Below are 18336 nucleotides of genomic sequence, written 5' to 3'. Positions count from 1 at the left end.
CCCACAAGTCATCTCTTTTGATCATCCTTCAGTTACATGATGTAGTGCATACATATTATTTAAAAAGCGAAAATTGCATTTCTTTAAACAAATTTATAGAGAAAAGTGTCAATATCTATCCTATCAAATATGTACATTTTTCTGTTTCAAAAAAATGTACATTTTTTTTGAAAAGATATACATTACTTTTTGCAAAATAAAAAATATACAGTATGAAAGAGTGCCAATTTTACAAGCTCCACAAAGAAAACCGAAATTACAATCAGGTTTTTGGGGCTTTGACCCACCACAAACACCGAATAGATCAGGGGGCTGAAGGCATGCCGCCGCTCCCACGTGGAGCCGGTGTGACCATATAGACCGTGGACGGGTTATTCGCAAAAGAAAAAAGTCCATTTTATTACCCTGAATAAAATGGATGGTTCATTTTACCTCCTAATTTATTTTTCGACTTCTTCTAGCCCAAACAAACCAAAATCGGGCAAAACACCCTTTTGGTTGATTTGTCTCAACCCGTTGCTGACGTGGCACTAGTCAACGGCAGTTTTGATCTAGGTGGGGCCCCTTGTCAAGTTTCTCTCACCTCTCTTTTCGTGTCAGATCTGCCGTCGCGCGAAGGAGCTAGCCCCGGTCGGCCTTGCCTCGCTCCTCCGCGACGTTGGCTCCGCCGCCATCCGTCCCGTCGCCGCTCCGGCTGCGTGCCTGCGCCGCCACGCCTCCTCCTCGAGCTTGCACCGTCGTCCCCGGTTGCCTGCCAGCTCCGACCTTCCCAGCTCCGCTCTCGCACGTGCAGCCCCATTTGCGCCCAAGCCGCTCCACGCCGCTCTGTCCCCGCGCGTGCGAACCCGTCTGCGCCCCGCGCCGCTCTACGCTTGGCCGCGCCCGCATCGCTCCACGCGCCTGGTCGCGCCCGGCCTCCCCGCTCGGCGCATGCTGTCTCCGCCCTCCCCGGCGCCGGCCCGGCCGCCTGCCGGCTCCACGCGCACCGGCTGCCGCCGCTGCGGCCGGCTGCTATTTCTTCTATTTCTTTAAAAAAAATTAAAACAAACTGACGAGTGGGACCCACCCGCAGGTCAAATACCACCTTTGACCGTGTCCACGTCACCATCCGGTCTGGGTAAACCACTTAGGGTGTTTTTTTTGTCCGGTATGAGATTGTTTAGGGATGGTAAAGGAACCGAAAAATAGATCAAGGGGTAATGTGAACCACCAATTTTGTTCAGGATAGTAAAATGTACTTTTTTCTTTGCAAAAAGAAAAATAACCCCTCTCTTTTTTTTTGCAGAAGTGTACCTATCTCATGAGGTCGTGCGGCATTCAGACACCTCGCCTAATCTCACCTCGTGCTCGGCTTCGCAAGGTTTTTGTTTTTTTTTTTTGGGGGGGGGGGGGGGGGGGCCGCATTACCATTTTACGACATGGAAGAAAGCAGAGTAGCAAAGAAGAACGTGAAAGGAGCGGGACTGCGTCAAAAGGAGGAGCGAAATTTAAAGCTGACGGTCATGATGATCATGCGAACGATCCTGAGTTTCTGATGGATCGACGGATGGGCATTCACGGACGGATGTGTTTGCGTTGTGTTGTGCCTGCGTGCCTTTTTACTTTGGATCAGTGTTCGGGTTGTGTTGTGCGTACTTTCGCGGCATATGCGTGCATGTGTACGGTGTACCTTTTTCTCTCTCGTTTTATCCACCGTCCCGGCCGGCGCGCAGCCGCGGTCACGTCGCCCGTCGCGGCATCCATAAACCCATCGGCGAGTTTGGCCGGCGCGGCCAGTGTCGCGTCGGCGCATGCAGATGCCTCATGCGTCTTCTTTTACGATGCTTCGAGTCCTCTCATGCTTTTGCCCACATTCCTGTTCTCTTTCTCGTCCACGCATGGTACGTAACGTGCGCACAGTCCTTTCTACGCGCACATCGTCCATGAATCCATGATGTACTCCTACTTGGTACTATTTTTTCCGTAAAAAGAAAAACGATGCATCGATATATCAGTTAGCGCCAGCGCACACACGGATACGTGTATTGTGTGCACACATGGCATGTCACTGAACTCTCACTCTCTATCACAGACACACAAAAGAAAACTATGGATCGTGTACTATTTGGGTGTAATTTGTCCTGACCCTGGCACCGATCCGGTTGTATTGGATCTTGAGTGGATCTTGGGTGAACTGAACGGAACAGAGCGATCTCATCCATTACTACAGCGAAAGCGCTCACCCCCTCCCCTCCCCCTAGGCCTGGGCGACGGTGTAGGTGCCTGCAGCAGCCTGCAGAGCTGCATCGGTCGCGTGTGACACCGTAAATACGCGCCTCGCCACGCCACGCCGCCCATTAATACCCGTCACGCTTACACTTACCATCCATCCAGCGAGCCTGGCTTGGTCACATGCTCCTCGCTCGCTGGCGGCGTCGCTCTCGCCTCGCCGGAAACGGAGCATGGCGGGAACGGAGAGGAGGGCGGCCGCCGAAAGCAGCCGCCCATCGCTTGCAGCAGCAGCTAATCGACACAGACAGTAGTGCCACATCTCAGGCTCAGGCTTGCCTTTCTACATGTATGGAGAAAGGCTCATGCTAATGCTTTGCTACCTCCCCAATGATTAACCAGATACCGACTTGACATACTACTATTTTATATCATAATTAGTACAAAATATTTTGCGTGCCGACTGGAGTGATCCACGTACATCTTATTCTTAGATGGGGCCAGATTATAATGGCGTACGAATATATAGTGCTGGTATATAGTTTGGACGCGAAATGCTAATCATTGCAGCTGTACACATTTTAGTTAGTCAATTTACACACGCACTCTAGTATCTCATGATTTAGACAAAAGATCCAATACATATATGTCACCAAATTGCTCACGGGTTTAGTTAAGTTTAATTAGCTCTCCATGCGGGTACGGCTCTACTATCTTTATATCAAACCATCATGCGCCTGAAAAGCAACGGATGGCGATGCATCACTTGCCATATTTCTAGGGTGCCGTTTCATCATTATCTATCCATCCATGCAGATTGATCAGGAGAGAATTTCGGTATGCTTCTACATCACAACACTGTGGGACTTATATCTATTAAAAAAAGTGCGAGGCCAGCCATAACACAATAAAATCAGAGCACAAGCATCTAATGCATCCTGGAATATAAATCTTTTCACGAACGAAAGAGATGCAACTACTAGCATATAACCCCAGCATATCCTGTATACACTGCATACAGCAAAAACCACACAGCAACAAAATTGGAGTGCCTGGGTGTACAAAACACCGACACAGGGATCGTCGGTTTACAAGATATATGGCATTCACTTCTTCCTGTGTGAGAAAAAACCTGCCCCCTTCTCAACCGTAAACCACCGTGAGCAATACAGATCACGCAGTCAGGGGTGGTGGAATCAAGATCTCGTCGACGGTGCACCTGTCGTTCAAGCACTGGTTTCGTTCTCTTTGAATATACGAGGAAGGATCTCGTGGATGGTAATGTCCAAGGGCTCAGGGCTCCTGCCAAAAAAAGTGCCAAAGAAGAGGCATGGTACGCTATTAAAGCTTGTGATTACCATAAAGGGCAGGCAAGAGTGATGGTTATCCAACAGGCTGCGAAAGCAACCCCCAAAGGCATCAACTCAAGGTTGTAAAGCACTTAGCGGTGCAACAGCAGATGCATCTAAAGTTCACAAGAAAGGTGTTGTTGAGCATCACAAGATTGCAATGCGTAACTGGATACATGCCAGCTAAAAATGGAAGGCTAGCAGTTTCCTTTTTAAGCATGTAGAAATACCGGTAGACTTCTAGAAGAATATCCATGTGAGTGCATTATGTTCGTATCCTGGGTTGCTTGAGCCTTGCTAACAAAAATTAATAATGCGGTGGTACAACTAGTTGATTATTTGATTGCCGTGTTGACTTACTAATGCTGTCGATCCCTATCCTGAATTTAAGAGGAATCTTAAAGGATCGGCAAAACTTTAGCACAAGCAACATTAATAAATAGGCAATCATGACAACAGGATCTACAATAGAGACATATTCGGATAAGATTTTGACTTGGCAGCTTTCAAATTGCCAAGTCACAGGTAGATGAATACATATATGGATCTTCGGACTGAAGAAGGAGAATTACCTGCACAATGCTCGTCCCTTCTCTGCTGTGCTAGCAACAAACCATATCTTCCGTAAAATTGGTGATTCAAATTGTACAAAGAATCCATCACTCTGGTCAAGCTTCCATTTTCTTGATCCTTGACCTTTCCAGACCTGCATATGACGGGTCATGTTAGTCCCATCTTGTTCATTATAGCACCAAAGATACCGTGCATGATATCATTACTTATCAAGGATGAAACATAATGAATTGTAAAAAGGAAAAACTACCGGTTCAAGGGACACAACATCACACTATAGAAACACAGATCACACTAACACGGAGAAGAGGTGAATCAAACCTGTGGATAGGAGATGATGCTCTTAGGTGCTACCATGCAAGCAGCCTTTGAAAAAGACTCCTCAGAGTATTGCCGCAAATATGCAAAGCAACTGCCATGGGTATGGGGTGACTCAAAGGCCTGCCAGAAAAGAGAAAATATAAGAGTTGATAAGTTGTAAATTCGTGATATAAGTTATAATGGAGAACTAACAAATAGAAATCTCAAATTAAAACAGATCCTTAGTACTATAAAACATTAGGACTTTCAATTGTTTATGTGCCGTATAAGTTTGAGAAGCAGAAGAGCAAAGAGTCCTGAAGCAGCATAATACCTTCTCAATGTTAACCACTGGGGCATATTTTTCAGTGTCAGTCTTCTGATCATCAAGAAGAAAATTGACCTTTGCATCCACCTTTCCTGTGTCATGCCAAGCCTTAATCGCTGTTTCAATCACACTGATAACAAATGAGAATATATTTTGTCCCATTTCTGCATCTCCATACTTTGTAGCCTGCAATGGAAATACATAAATCATGAAACATACATGACAGGACATGTTTTGTCTACAACAGATGTCAATATCTTCTGTAATTTATGCAACAATCAAACTCATAGCACGAAATATTTTATGCACGTGATCTAATCTACGACGTGCATCTGTATGCATATTTGAATTTTGAGAAGTGTATTCAAGTGCATCTGAATTGGCATGCTAAAAGTGTATAAACATGAAATTAAAATAGAAAGGAATTGAAAAGATTATTCACGGAATGCCTTGCTGATAAAACTTCTTGTTTCCTGTTTCCGCACTTTTATGAGGGTAGCAATGGCTGCAATAAAAAAACTCACCAGCTCCTTTTTCAATGACTGCAAGTTCTTCCCGATGTCAATATTGGAACGCAGGTTCTCCACATCAACAGCTCGCTTCTGTTCCCTTGCTAACTGAGTAAGCCTCTTGATCTTTCTCGCGACTTCTGTATTTTGTGGATTGTGCTGCAAAGCTATTTGAAAAGCAGATATTGCCTGCACGAGAACATAACGTAACATAATCTTAGTTATGAATTTAACACTGGTTCATCTCAATACAGAAATATACAGTTTGAGCAGATAATTTCCAGATTTTGGTCAGATAAAGGAGAACATGGGCATAGTTAAACAATTTGGCCACAAAAAACAGGCTTCGTAAGTGAATGCATGCAAACAGCAACAATAAAGGAATGCCATTGTATGGTTCATATAAAACCTCAACACAAAATAATCACATTCAAGAACAAGATACATCTTATATTTTTTGGAACAATAGCAAGTATAACGTAATATAGTGAAATAGACAACATTTTCAAAAAGCTTAAGACCTTGGTTCACCTATTATTTATCAATTTCACCACAAAGGGTATCAACTGAGTAGTCATCTGATCTACATCCTCAGATCTTTATTTTTCATACTTGCAATCAATAGAAACACTACTTAAAGCACGAATTTTTTAATGTGATTGTTTCTCAACTTGCTACAACATAGTTGACATGGACACTTGGTCAAAGTGTACACTTTGCGGAACATTAAGGAAAAAGAGAGGGTGTGACCAAATCCCTCTCCCCTGTCGATCAAAAGTAGCAAGTCATTCGCCTTTTACTCTAACCTCCTCATACTGCTCCATGGCCTCCAAAACACATCCTTTCCTGAAATAACCCTGTATTGTGGAAGAAGTTAGGCTGTAAAGCCTGATAGCAAAATAAATGACAGTAGGTGAAGCAGAATGCGATTTGGCATTTCTATACCTTCTCCCATTCTGGTTTCAGTTTTATTGTCGTCTCAGCATCAGCAAGTGCCTTATTAAGCTTAACCAGCTGCAGAAATGCAGCAGCTCGGTTGCTGGCAGTGATTTAAATAAAAAGGATATCAGAAGTTTCCAAAAAGTTTATTTCAATAAAATCAATACATCACAACTCTCCAACTTAATGCCTGCTTTTTACTACTTGAAAGTTGGCTTGGCTCTCAGACCTTTTTCTTTTCCTTTTGAGATTTCAGACCAATTAATTTGACACCTGCTTAGCGGCATAGATACCCTCAAGTTGCCGTTGCCAAATTTTGTCAGCTCCCAAATCGTTTCATTATTGTAAGCCTAGAAAAACATTGTCAACAATAGATTCCAACTTAACTTCTCAAATAGAATTTACCAAATGATTTGTTTAGAACACATTGCATAATTGATTGCTTCCTTAATCTATATACACAATAACAGATCCTCCTCGCTTCCCTCTATGTAGTTCCATTGCCTGCCCCTCGTGATTGGATGGTTTAGGATTCAGTATCTCTAACTGACTGTCTGGGAGAATATCTGGTGCACCAGGTGACCCAGTCCCAGTTGACATCCTTTAAAGTTTCAAAAAATTCTGAAAACTATATACATGACACAGATAATATTGGTACCTAACATGTCACAAAATTTCAAATCAACATTCATAACACAGGTCAAGATTTCCTTTTGACAAATTCAACTCTGAATAGTACCTAATGTAAGGCTGTAAAAATGGCCTATTGTCAATATTGGTACCAAATTTATTAGCTTTGTTTTCTGAGTTATGTTGTGAATTTCTGTCAATAATAGATCCCAACTTAACTTCTCAAACAGAATACCAAATGATTTGTCTAGCACACATCACATGACATGATTGATTGCTTCCTTAATCTATATGCAATAACAGATCCTCCTCATTTCTTTCAATGCAGTTTCATTGCCCGCCCCTAGTGATTGAATGGTTTAGGATTCAGTCTCTCGCCTGAGGGCTGAGGTGCTGACTGCCTAAATCAGTTAGTAGGGTTGCTTAACTTTCTTCCACACTCATTCTCACCGATCATCATGGGCCTCATAGTCATATTGCAATCTATGTCAAACAGGCAAAGTGTGGGTTTGTGATAGAATCAACAGCACTGCTTCCACAACAACAATACCATGTAAGGTATAACCTAATCATAACCGGCTATGCGAAGTAAGGACTCTTAGAATGCTTATACATTACAACTGAAGAAGTCACATCTTTTTGCTTGGAGCAAAAGGTGCTGGGAATAGAAGGTTTTCCTACATTTGTGAATATTAGTTGCATCCAGAAGTAAATCTTCCCAAGGAAATGACAGAAAGAATATTTTCTGTGTCTTGGCTTGTATAACAGGCACTTTGGAAATGGTTTGTCTTGTCACATGTACACTAAATCTGCCGCATGGTAGAGCACAGCAAACATTGTGTATCGACGGGCTATATCGCAGGAATGTGAATAATCGCTAACATCGGATTATTGGAAGCATACAAGCTAATTTCCATTGACATCGAAACAACACCACAAAAGGCTTATTAGCTGTTAATGTAGTTTCAACACCAATACAGCTATTTATGTTTAAAGCTCTGGAATTTAGTCCTCCTTTGGTCCATATGCTAGGAATATTATAGGAATTGGAAAACCATAGGAAATGAGATGGTATGTGTCTCAATTCCTATAGGAAAAAAGATGTCATTTGGTTCATACTTCATAGGATGGAAATTTGCAATGCTCGGCAGGCGGCAACACGGCGACACACAAATCAAACCTCAGGGCACATCGATCCCAAAGCCTAAATCCACAACAGCGCAACATATGTGCTAACGCCGCGCATTTCCTCATTCCATCTGACCAGCTGACCAAACAAGCGCACGCACGATCTCAACTCATCTCCGCCCGAGGAGATCGATCAGAGCAGTAGGGTTTCGCGCACTGAACGAGCGGAGATGGGAAGGGAGGGAGAGGGGGCACCTGTAGAGGGTGGGGTTGTCGGAGTCGAGCTTGATGGCCTGCGTGTAGAGCGCGGCGGCCTTGAGGTAGTTCCCCGACTTGAACTGCTCGTTCCCCTGGTCCTTCAGCTCCGCCGCCCGTCCACCGCCTCCGTCCGCCATCGCCGCCGCCGCCGCCGCCGAGGGTTGCAGGGGTTAGGGTTTTGGGGTCGCGAGCTCCTCGTCTTCTTTCAGTTTTTAGTCCTCCATTTTTTTCCCTCGGGCTAGAAAGCACGTGACTAGTTTTGCCTCTTTTTTTTCATTTTCTAACACGTACACACGCACACATCGAAAGTGTACACTAGGTAGCGAGTAGCCATGGAGCTGCAAATTTTGAACTGGATTCAAACTGCAAGCTTCTTTTGTATTACTCCGTTCATTCAAACCTACAAGATGTATTTGGTTTACCACGCGACACATGTGATAAGCAATCCAAACAATTCAAAAGGATGTATTTGGTTTATCAAGTTCAGTCTTGACTATGAAGTATTGATACAACTCGGAATATTGTGCATCATCAACATCGTTGTCACACAAGTCACAACGATAGCAACCAACATTGCCTGTCGATATCCTGCTAACCGCAATTCCATTACACAGGGAATTCATAAAAAAGGATGAAGGTCTTCCAAAACGACGTCCCAAGAAGATAGCGACGTGGGACAAGATGCCATCGTCCAATCAAGTAAGTTGGATCATAGGGTTTCACCTGAAAACCACAAGGCCGGTTCTCGAGAGGTATTGGAGCTCCACAATGATGCATCTCACCCGAAAGGGACATCATCACGCTTCTAGCCTTGGCACTTTGACAGGAGAAGGTAGAACAGTCCCCCTCCCCGACGTCAGTGGTATGGGTATGTCATCACCGCAACCTTCTAACCCCCCCCCCCCCCCCCCCCCCCCCCCCCCCCCCCCCCCGCCTGTATGGCAATGACGGGAATGCCACCACCATGTCTCCTATTGTCGACAGCCAACAACGAGACCTCCAAGCGAGAGAGGACCTCGCTGCAAGGATGGATGTGTTGCCCCAGGGTCGAGTAGAACTTGAGATCCTAGGCCAAACTACCAACAGACCAAGCCAGCAAAATGTGTGAAATTTGTTTTTCTGTGTGTTGTTCTTCATGCAAAGATTATTAGCTATTTTGCCGTCTGGTGTTTTTCCGTGTGTTGTTCTTCATGCAAAGATTATTAGCTATTTGCCGCTTGTCGTGACTTCTGAATGAAACATGTTATTTGTGATAAGACAAACAAATCGGTGGTTAATCTGATTTGTTATCTAGTGCTGGTAGTTGTGATTATTGCCACTCCCTTTGATTCATATTAATTGTTGCTGACTCTGTATTTATTTCAACGCGCTATGTACACGGGGGAACCGGATAATGCGCTCTCTTGCTTATGCTCTTCTGAGCTTTTGTTATCCTCCTGAGTCAAACAACGCTAAGCACTTTCACCAGATCATGCTTCTTCTTCTTCTTCTTCTTCTCTGTTTCAAGATCCTTCCAAATCCAACAATCCGTATTTGACGTGGACTTTGCATCTTGGCTGGTGAGACCCATTCAGGCATAACAAATGGTGGATGCAACCATTCAGGCCAAACACCGCATGTAGTCTGCAAGCCACTCAGGTTATCAACAAACCTGCCTATAACCTACCGAGTCGTCAACTTCTTTTTCACGGTGAAGAAACAATGACGTGGCATGAGCAAATATCTCAGGAATTTTTCCGGATGGCAACGAATGAGCACTCAATTGCTTGGTAAAGTAGAATAAGCACCGCTTGTTACATTTTTTTCCTAGGCTTATATCAACACATTGCCACCACATATTACATATGCTGATTACATCACACATATACCAAGTTAAATGCTAGCATGTTCACAAATTTGCACTCCACTGTCCTGTTAATTACATCACACACAGGACGATTTACATAAAGAAGACATATTCACAAATTTGCATTTCGTAAGTTAGAAGTGTCCAACGGGGAAATAAAGTACGTGTGCTCATTTGTCCATTATTTCCACGTTATGCTGTAAATCTATCGCATTCGTCTCCTCTTACCATTCAGTCTCTGCTTGACATCTGTTGTTATTTGTTAATAGTCCGCTGCAGCTGGTGAAGATTAAATAAAAGAGTGGAGGTCATCAGTGGCCATTGCAAGAGCATGTTATTATGCGATAATATCATGTCAAAGCCAGGCATCGTCACCAAACTCACCCAATACAAACGAGAAGTGGTCATCGCCAATATTGAGCCCATCTATGGATGGTCTCAACCATTTGAGGGAACAATGCGCTGACACTATCGTTGATAAGGCCCTGGAAGAAATGTATAGCCTCCTCATCGTCCAGATCCAGCCGGAATTTCTCCTGAACCTGATCAATGCACACCATAAAAGGGGAAACGAAATGTGATTATAGGCCGCTCTGCTCTTTGTGAAGAAAAAAAATCCACTCATAAAACCAATTTAATTACCTTAAGGGTCGCATTTTCCTCGGTAGAGATATCTGGAATACTTGATCTTTCCATCAACGTGAAGAGATTCAGTATAAGGCTGCTGTTATTCCTTAAAATGTTGTATGCTTCGCAGCAGTAGGACTTGAATCTTGTATAGTATTGGCTGAGATCCAAAAGGCAAGTTGCAGCGATTCAAAGAGCTGTAGCAAATGAATAATAATTCAAGTATTGACAGAACGGATCAACAAATTACCTTTCTGTGCCACCCATGGCCTCGACCATTTCTTTACATAGTTTCATTGGAGGTGGAAATGGCTTTGGATCTCGACCCAGAATAAAACCGAAGTCCACATGGAAAAGGCACCCGTCATCTCTTATGAGAAGATTATCTAGATGCCTAGAGAGAAACAGAGAGGGAGGGGAAATCAGCCATTTGTTATTCCTCGCAAACTGCATATAGCTCATGTTGACAAAAGGATTGGAAAAAAGAACTGGATGCCATTGTCAGCCAACCAGACCCTTGCTATTGATAAAAATTTCTACAGAAATACCCTGACAATAGACAGATTTACAAGAATGAGGAGCATTTTCATCTTGTTGGCGCTATAAATCAGAATATCGGTCACAATTAGTAAACACCTAGTTGAGCTATATAATCCTTAAAAAATGGTACATGAAAAACAACCATTTTCATCACTGAACAGTAATCAAGAAAAAAAAATTAAGTGGGGCACTCGAATAAATTCAGTTTCCTCTAAATGAAAATGAATGGAGTTGGACATGCAGCACCACAGTTGAAGATTGCTGAATGTACAGAAAACTGAAATAAATGCTTCTGTATATTCATTTCTAAGCATAAAGGATTAGCTATCTTATTCTTATACAGATACTTAAAAAAGAGAAGGCACCAACCTGTCTCCAACACCCATAATGTATGTAATGACAGAGTAACCAGCACAACTTTTTATAAAAGTTTCCAAGCATTGGGCAGTTATACCAAAAGGACCATCTTCATCAGGATGGAACTTTTGCAGGTAACTTGTAATACTGCGATGTTCTGATATAATCTGCGAACAAACAACAATTTAAATCAACAAACTATTTCAGAATGAATCTACAATATGTAGAAAATTTTGTTACTGTGTAAAACATAACCAGTCTTCTGAAAACCTGACAGCTACTGCCTTCCATGATCTTCAAATACTCAAATTACCTGTGCAAGCGGGCTGGAAGGAATGAATTCAACCATCCCTTCATCCTGTCCAGTTGCAAGAACTTGATATGGAGTAAGGTGCAAGTCCATGTTTTCTAGTTTGAGCAATCGGTCCATTAAAGAGACCATTTGAATGACCTACAAAGTGAATCACGAATTAGTCATGATATCCCTACCTTCCATACAAGTAGGTAGGTACTGAGATGTACACTGAGACCAATGTTTAAATAATAGCACATGAACGGTCACCATATCTTTAAGCATCTATATGCTGCATGTTGCCTCATATGCAGCTCCACTATTGTAAAAAGGATGTATCTATTTATACAATGGTATGCTGTCTATGCTAAACATAGGCTATCTATGCATTGAAATTTACATATACATGCACCAAAAAAACAGAAATGTGATATGCAGCTCGTGGTTAGTATTCTTGTAGGAACTATAACCACCGTATTCTCAACATGACTGAGTAACACAGAAGAGCGAACTAAGATCGATGCTTAAGCAGAAAGTGTCACTGATTTAAAACAATGATTGGACACAGTTATGTGCCTTTGAAAGAAGACTCAAGTCTACAGCATGCAATCACATACAATGTGTAATGTTCAATTTTGTTTATAGCTGAAGTGGCAAGTTAGCAAGGATTGAAGATATGACTGGCCCGCTTCACAGGAATATATCACAATGTAACCACTAGTTCAGAATGTAAGATCCAGTATGTAAAGATGGTGATACATGCCGACATACAGACTATAACAAAAGCCAAAAATGATTTCCACTGAATGAGAATCAGACTTGAATAATTACCAATTGATCCTGGCGGAGGTCATCTCCCTTTTTGAAAATCATCTTGGACGTTCCCCCATTTGCCGTCTTAAATGTAAGGCGCAATGGAATTAAGGAACTCTTGAATATAGACGACTCTTGAGGCACAACACCAGTAAGGAGAAGTGTAGGTGCTAATGGTGAACGAATTGGCTGGAAAGGATTTATCAGAATTAGTCAATCCAAGCAACTAAGACAAGTCAATCTACACAATCCTTGTTTTTCTAGCATTGAAGAACAGTAAATGTGAGCATTTGTAACAAGTTTTACCTCATCAAAGTGGGTAAGCTCACTGTGAACTCCTGATAACAACTGTCTCAGTTTCTCGATTTTCTTTTCTGCATTACCACGAGTATTTCTTACATCCTTCATAATAGAACATAATTGAGCAGTGAGTTCCGTTTGGCGTGATAAACTCTGCCACAGTCGAAACCCATCTTCATCGCCATCCTCCCTAGCAACCATCTGTTAACAGAAACAATGGTACATAATGAAAATTACGTATCAGGAACAGGAAGGATAGAGCTAACATGATGTGTCCAAAAAGGAAGGGAACATACTTTCATCATTTCATCTTCAAGCATGTCATACGTACTGTAGTATCGTTTTGCATATGCATGATCATGGAGCTCAACAACCACATACCAGCGAAGGAAACTAGCAATTTCAATGTTTGATAAAGCTGAAATGAACAAAAGATCATAACACATGCTTGAGTTTTCTCAGTAGTCACATAACAAAGAAATGCTGATCACAGTAACCAGATGTGACAAATGGAGTCATGATCACATTCATTGTAGAATTTAATTAGAAGGATAGATCGTACCGCGGTTTACAAGAAAGTGTGCCAGGCGTGACTTGTCCGATCGTTCAAATCGAAGAGCTTGCACTAACTGGAGTAAGTAGCATTGCAATTCTTCATCATCAGCCCTTTCAAGTACGCTCACAGCATAAGCACGGACCTTTGCACAAAAAATACAACTTAGGATATAATATTTAGGAGGGCATGAGATGATAAAATCTGTCACCCAGAGTCACATGGACTAGTTACTCGATCATTGTTTAGTTACTAAGAGGTGGGAGAATCATCTATAACCTTAAGAAAACCTTTTTGGTCGGAAAGAAAAATGTGCTAGTAGCGATGCAGGAGAAAGTTCTTTTAAAGAAGGTTAAGAAATGAAAGCTCACAGGCTAAATAGAAAAATAAAACTCAAATTTGTACTCTAGGTAAAGAAGCCAGAGCACCAGTAATATTTTTCATATAACATGCCAATCCCAAACACAGAATAGGACGGCTACAAAAATCTAATATACAAGACAAAAAGAGCAGACAGTGTCTCTACTGCACCAGAGCAAGCGATATATGAGAGAAGTGTGTGTAAGTGATGGCAAAACTGAATAAACAGACCCGACAAAAGGAACACATGTCTTCTAGATGTCATACCAACGTTTTTTCACAAAAAATTCTAGAATGGGAATTGCATAATTATTGGTGACTAATTCAGTTAACAGAAGAAAGGGCAACAAACAAAAGCCTCTATCAATGAAAAAGCAATACAAAAACAACCCCACATACATTTATTAAAAACAGAAGCACAGACAGAGGTGCCTAGATAGCTTACTTCCTCGCTTTTAAAATCTGATGAGAGAAGCTCTAATGCATCAGCCACATCAATTGTTTCCCACTTTCCCATCAATTCAACAGCTTGTTTAGCTTCCTGCCCATTATAACATACTAAACATAAGAAGCTGCCAGATAATTTATAAATTAGATCGAGGTATGTGGATTTAGTATCTCCAAAAAATTTAACAGTCTGCCAGGTCCTTTAGAGCACATGCAAGCAAAGAAACATCCCCTGGTTTCCTCTGATGCACATATGAAGTATAACAATCAATTGAGTTATTGATATTTTTACTAACTTGGATATCGCTCCAATCCACTGAGCGGAGAAACTTTGTAAGAGCTTTCTTCTCAGACATCAAAGAGAAACGGAATTTCCACACCAATTGCTTCTCATCTGGCAGTATAGTCCGTGTAGGAGGACATTTGATGATTCTTTGAAGTGACCTGCCCACAAAGCACAAAGTTATTTAGCTAGAAACCAACAATTGTATATTCCTGTTAAGCTAAGCACCTGAATTGTGCTTCTTGCCACTTCTGATTCATGCAGGTAACATAAAAATGTGTTTGCCTCATTAATTCATTTGAGAAAATCAAGATATTAGCAACCACTGAAATTAGCAGCATTCATCATGGGACTTTCTATTCTCTGAGTGCTACTACAGCATGATGGTGGTACCACATGAAGATCATAAGGTGACAGGGAAACAACAAATGAAAGAAAACATACTGCAGCTTGCACTCACTTTCGCTCATTTGAGCTCGGTTTCAGATCTTTATCAATTATTCCACGAGTCAAGCTCCTGGCAAGCTTTAACTGCTTGTGCTCAGATGGGTTGGTTCGTCCAAGTTCAGGATCCCACACAGTAACAAGCTCGTTTGATAATGATACAGGGGTTGGTGCATAGAAATTCGCTCCAGATTCCTGAGCAGGAAAAAATCAGAGTAGAATTTATTGTGAACATCACTATATGAAATTTCTTGCATTTAAATAAATATCAGATTACTCAACATTTCGAAAAGATTTTTTTCTCCTTTATCTATGAACAGTTACCAGAAAATGAAAAGAACACACATACGAAAAAATGGAAACATGCAGAATGAAGACAAGACACATAGAAACTGAACGGAGCATCGATGTTAACCTGGAAGACAACTCTGTGTTCAAAACTACAGAATTCAACAACCAGGCTCGGGAAAGAATTCTCCAGCCTTTCACACTCCTTCTCCTTAACTTTGTCGATCGCACTGAAGGCCAGACGGTCCAGCCAATCCACATGTTGTATCTGCCCTCTCTCGTACTTGTTAACGAGCCTCTCCAACCGCTCAATCTCCCCTCGCTCATTCTTAGGAACCTACAGGTACTAACCGATACGAAAAGTTAAGCTCGCCTTGAGGTGATAGAAGCAAACACCAGACGCAGAGATTGATGATCCTAAAAAAAGGTTGCCCACCTTGCCAGGGGTTGTGGTAGGTACTCTTCCGTCTGCCTCCTTTTGGGGCCATAGCTGCAGCTTCTGCTTCCCTGTTTTAAGCTGTTTCTTGCTGTTGAACAGAAATATGGTGGCTCCACCAACAACACTTTTGCCCTCACCAGATGACACGTCCCAAACCTACATCAATCAACAATACAAAAGCACAGTTCAAAAGTCAAACAACATACTAACGAGTTATATCAACCTGTCAAGATAGTTTCGTTTTGTTATAATTCAAAATCATCTAAGTCCGTGATAGATATAGACGGTATACCGTGAATGCGAGCTGCGCGAGGGAGGTTAGGTCCCTGTATTTGGTGCACAGCGTGATGAGTTCGTTCCAGCAGTATGGCGGTCCTGAAGATTCGAGCCTGGCACCAAGGTTACAAGAAGTTACTAATGGTGGCGATGTGAATAAGAGGTAACTGCATACTTTTGGTTGGTAAGTAACAGAATAATGACGATATCATATTAGATCTGTAGTTTCTGGATTGCTACAGTCTAACAGTAACCTAACCTGCTGGCTGCTGTACTCTTCAATATTGTATGAAACGTATGCCATTCCAAATCCTTCTAAATTGTTTTTCCTAGATATGCTTACTGCTCACCATTGTTGAAACACTTTTTATTGCCTGAAATGTATTCATTTATACATCCTCACATAATTACCTATGTTTTTTTATGTTTACATCTAGGAAGGAGAAATCACAAGTTAATAAAAATGTTATGGTGTGTAGTGAAATTCTCTACTGAGCGACCTCTAGATGTACTTTTAGCACGCTTTAGTGTGCAATCGCTCCAATGCTTTTGTGTTTTGTCACTTCCTAGTTAACTCTTTTAAATCCCTTTTTAGCTTCCAAGATTGATTTTGAAGCTTCTTTTCCTTCCAAATTGTAATGTTCTGAATCAACACTTACCATTACTGACACATGGAATTGTCCAAGTTTTGCTTAATGAGCTTGCATCTTTCAACATGGCTGTCTTTAGCCGTGCTATCTAGACTAAAACACTGATTTCTCGTTTGTGTTTTGTGAATGGGCCTCCTAATTCAGTTTACCGAATTTATTCCAGGGGAATTTATCTTAGATTGCAACTTCACATTCAACAAAGATTATTCATCCACATGTTTCGGCAGACCATCTAGTCTAGTATATACAGATCGTATGGAGAGACGGGACAGAGCGAGAGTACCTTGTGTTGACGGGAAGGCCGAACTGGATGCCGTCGATGTAGAGCTTGCACTCGACGAAGAGCTCCGAGACCTTCTTGTCGAGACCATCTGCGAGGAAGTAGACAAGGAACATCAGAAGTGAACACTACAAGAGAGATTTTGGGGGGGGGGGGGGGGGGGGGGGGGGGGGGGGGGGGCGCTTGGGGGGGGGGGGGGGATGGGGGCCTGGAGGACGCGGAAGGTGAGGGGGAGGCTGATGTCGCAGGACAGGAAGAAGCGGAACTCGCTGCTGTTGGTGCTTCCCGCCCCCGCCGCGCTGGTCCTGCTGATGCCGACGGCCGCCGCCGCCATGGACGGCCGGGGGGACGGCCGGCGAGCGGAGGTGGGGAATCGAGGGGCACGGAGAGGTCGGGCCGGCGAGGAGGTTTTCTTTTTTTTCCGGGGGAACACGGCGGGGAGGTGGCGTGCGGGCTGCCTCGTCTCGGCTCGCGGAAAAGGAGACGGACGGAGAAGTGCTGTAGACGGAGACGGAGAGGACACAGGACTCCTGGGTGGGCCGGGCTTGCCGTTTCGTGCCCGTAAAGAGCACCTCACGGTTCTATATGTTGGGCTCAATCATTCCTCACGAAAGTACAATAGCCCAGAAACGGCCTTGGATAGTGCTCTCACCCGAAATCACTAAAAATCCCCTAAAAAAAATCACTCCCACCTCCTCAGGTTACGACAAGTAACGCGCTGCATGTGCGCCACTTGTCGCAACATAAGAGTTTTTATTTTTATTTTCGTAAATTCATTTATTCAAAATATTTTATTTCTTAAACCGTGCGTTCAAATCTTGAAATGTTTTCACTATTTGATTCCTTGTGTCGAAATTTTTAAAATTAGATGCCATGTTGATAGGTTTTGACAAACTTTTTTTCACAAAAAAACCAGACGAAAAAACCGTCCCGGAAGCACGAGTTTTTCTTTTCCGGAAGAGGCACGCCCGTACCTCCCGCGAACGCATGACCGTGTCTCTCGCGAAAGGAAAAAAATAAATGCGTTTTTTCCGTTTCCGAGAGGCACGGCCGTGACTCTCGCGAAAGTACAACCATGCCTCTCGTGGAAGGAAAGAAAAAACAGAAAACGTGTTTTTTTCGTTTTCGAGAGGCACGGTCGTGACTCTCGCAAAAGCACAACCGTGCCTCTCGCGGAAGCAAAATCGTGCCTCTTACGAAAATAAAAAAACAGAAAATGTGTTTTTTCCTTTTCCGAAAGGCATGGTCGTGACTCTCGTGAAAGCACAACTGTACCTCTCACAAAAGCAAAACCGTGCCTCTCGCAGAAGAAAAAAACA

The 18336-nt window shown here is 42.7% G+C and overlaps 2 protein-coding genes across 2 annotated transcripts; both read right to left on the bottom strand.

Annotated features, from left to right (window-relative positions):
- Positions 1 to 3108: 3108 nt before the first annotated feature.
- On the bottom strand, positions 3109 to 8478 carry LOC125507878 (RNA polymerase II-associated protein 3). The gene is made up of 8 exons (XM_048672404.1): positions 8220 to 8478; positions 6213 to 6306; positions 6074 to 6124; positions 5283 to 5456; positions 4765 to 4944; positions 4452 to 4571; positions 4130 to 4263; positions 3109 to 3510 (listed from the first exon to the last, which is right to left on the bottom strand). Exons 1-8 carry the CDS (start codon positions 8357 to 8359, stop codon positions 3435 to 3437), a joined length of 969 nt encoding a protein of 322 aa, XP_048528361.1. The 5' UTR covers positions 8360 to 8478; the 3' UTR covers positions 3109 to 3434.
- Positions 8479 to 9953: 1475 nt separating this feature from the next.
- On the bottom strand, positions 9954 to 17519 carry LOC125507877 (phosphatidylinositol 3-kinase, root isoform). Its single transcript, XM_048672403.1, has 18 exons — positions 17201 to 17519; positions 17021 to 17108; positions 16104 to 16200; positions 15809 to 15967; positions 15500 to 15709; positions 15101 to 15279; positions 14654 to 14801; positions 14356 to 14451; positions 13560 to 13695; positions 13294 to 13415; positions 13004 to 13198; positions 12716 to 12886; positions 11906 to 12043; positions 11605 to 11759; positions 10946 to 11089; positions 10711 to 10855; positions 10453 to 10610; positions 9954 to 10347 (listed from the first exon to the last, which is right to left on the bottom strand). The coding sequence occupies exons 1-17, from the start codon at positions 17349 to 17351 to the stop codon at positions 10473 to 10475; spliced, it is 2472 nt and encodes an 823-aa protein (XP_048528360.1). The 5' UTR covers positions 17352 to 17519; the 3' UTR covers positions 9954 to 10347; positions 10453 to 10472.
- Positions 17520 to 18336: the final 817 nt, after the last annotated feature.

Source organism: Triticum urartu, chromosome 5 (genome assembly GCF_003073215.2).
Source record: "Triticum urartu cultivar G1812 chromosome 5, Tu2.1, whole genome shotgun sequence".
NCBI lineage: Eukaryota > Viridiplantae > Streptophyta > Magnoliopsida > Poales > Poaceae > Triticum > Triticum urartu.
This window is presented reverse-complemented; position numbering and strand designations above follow the sequence as displayed.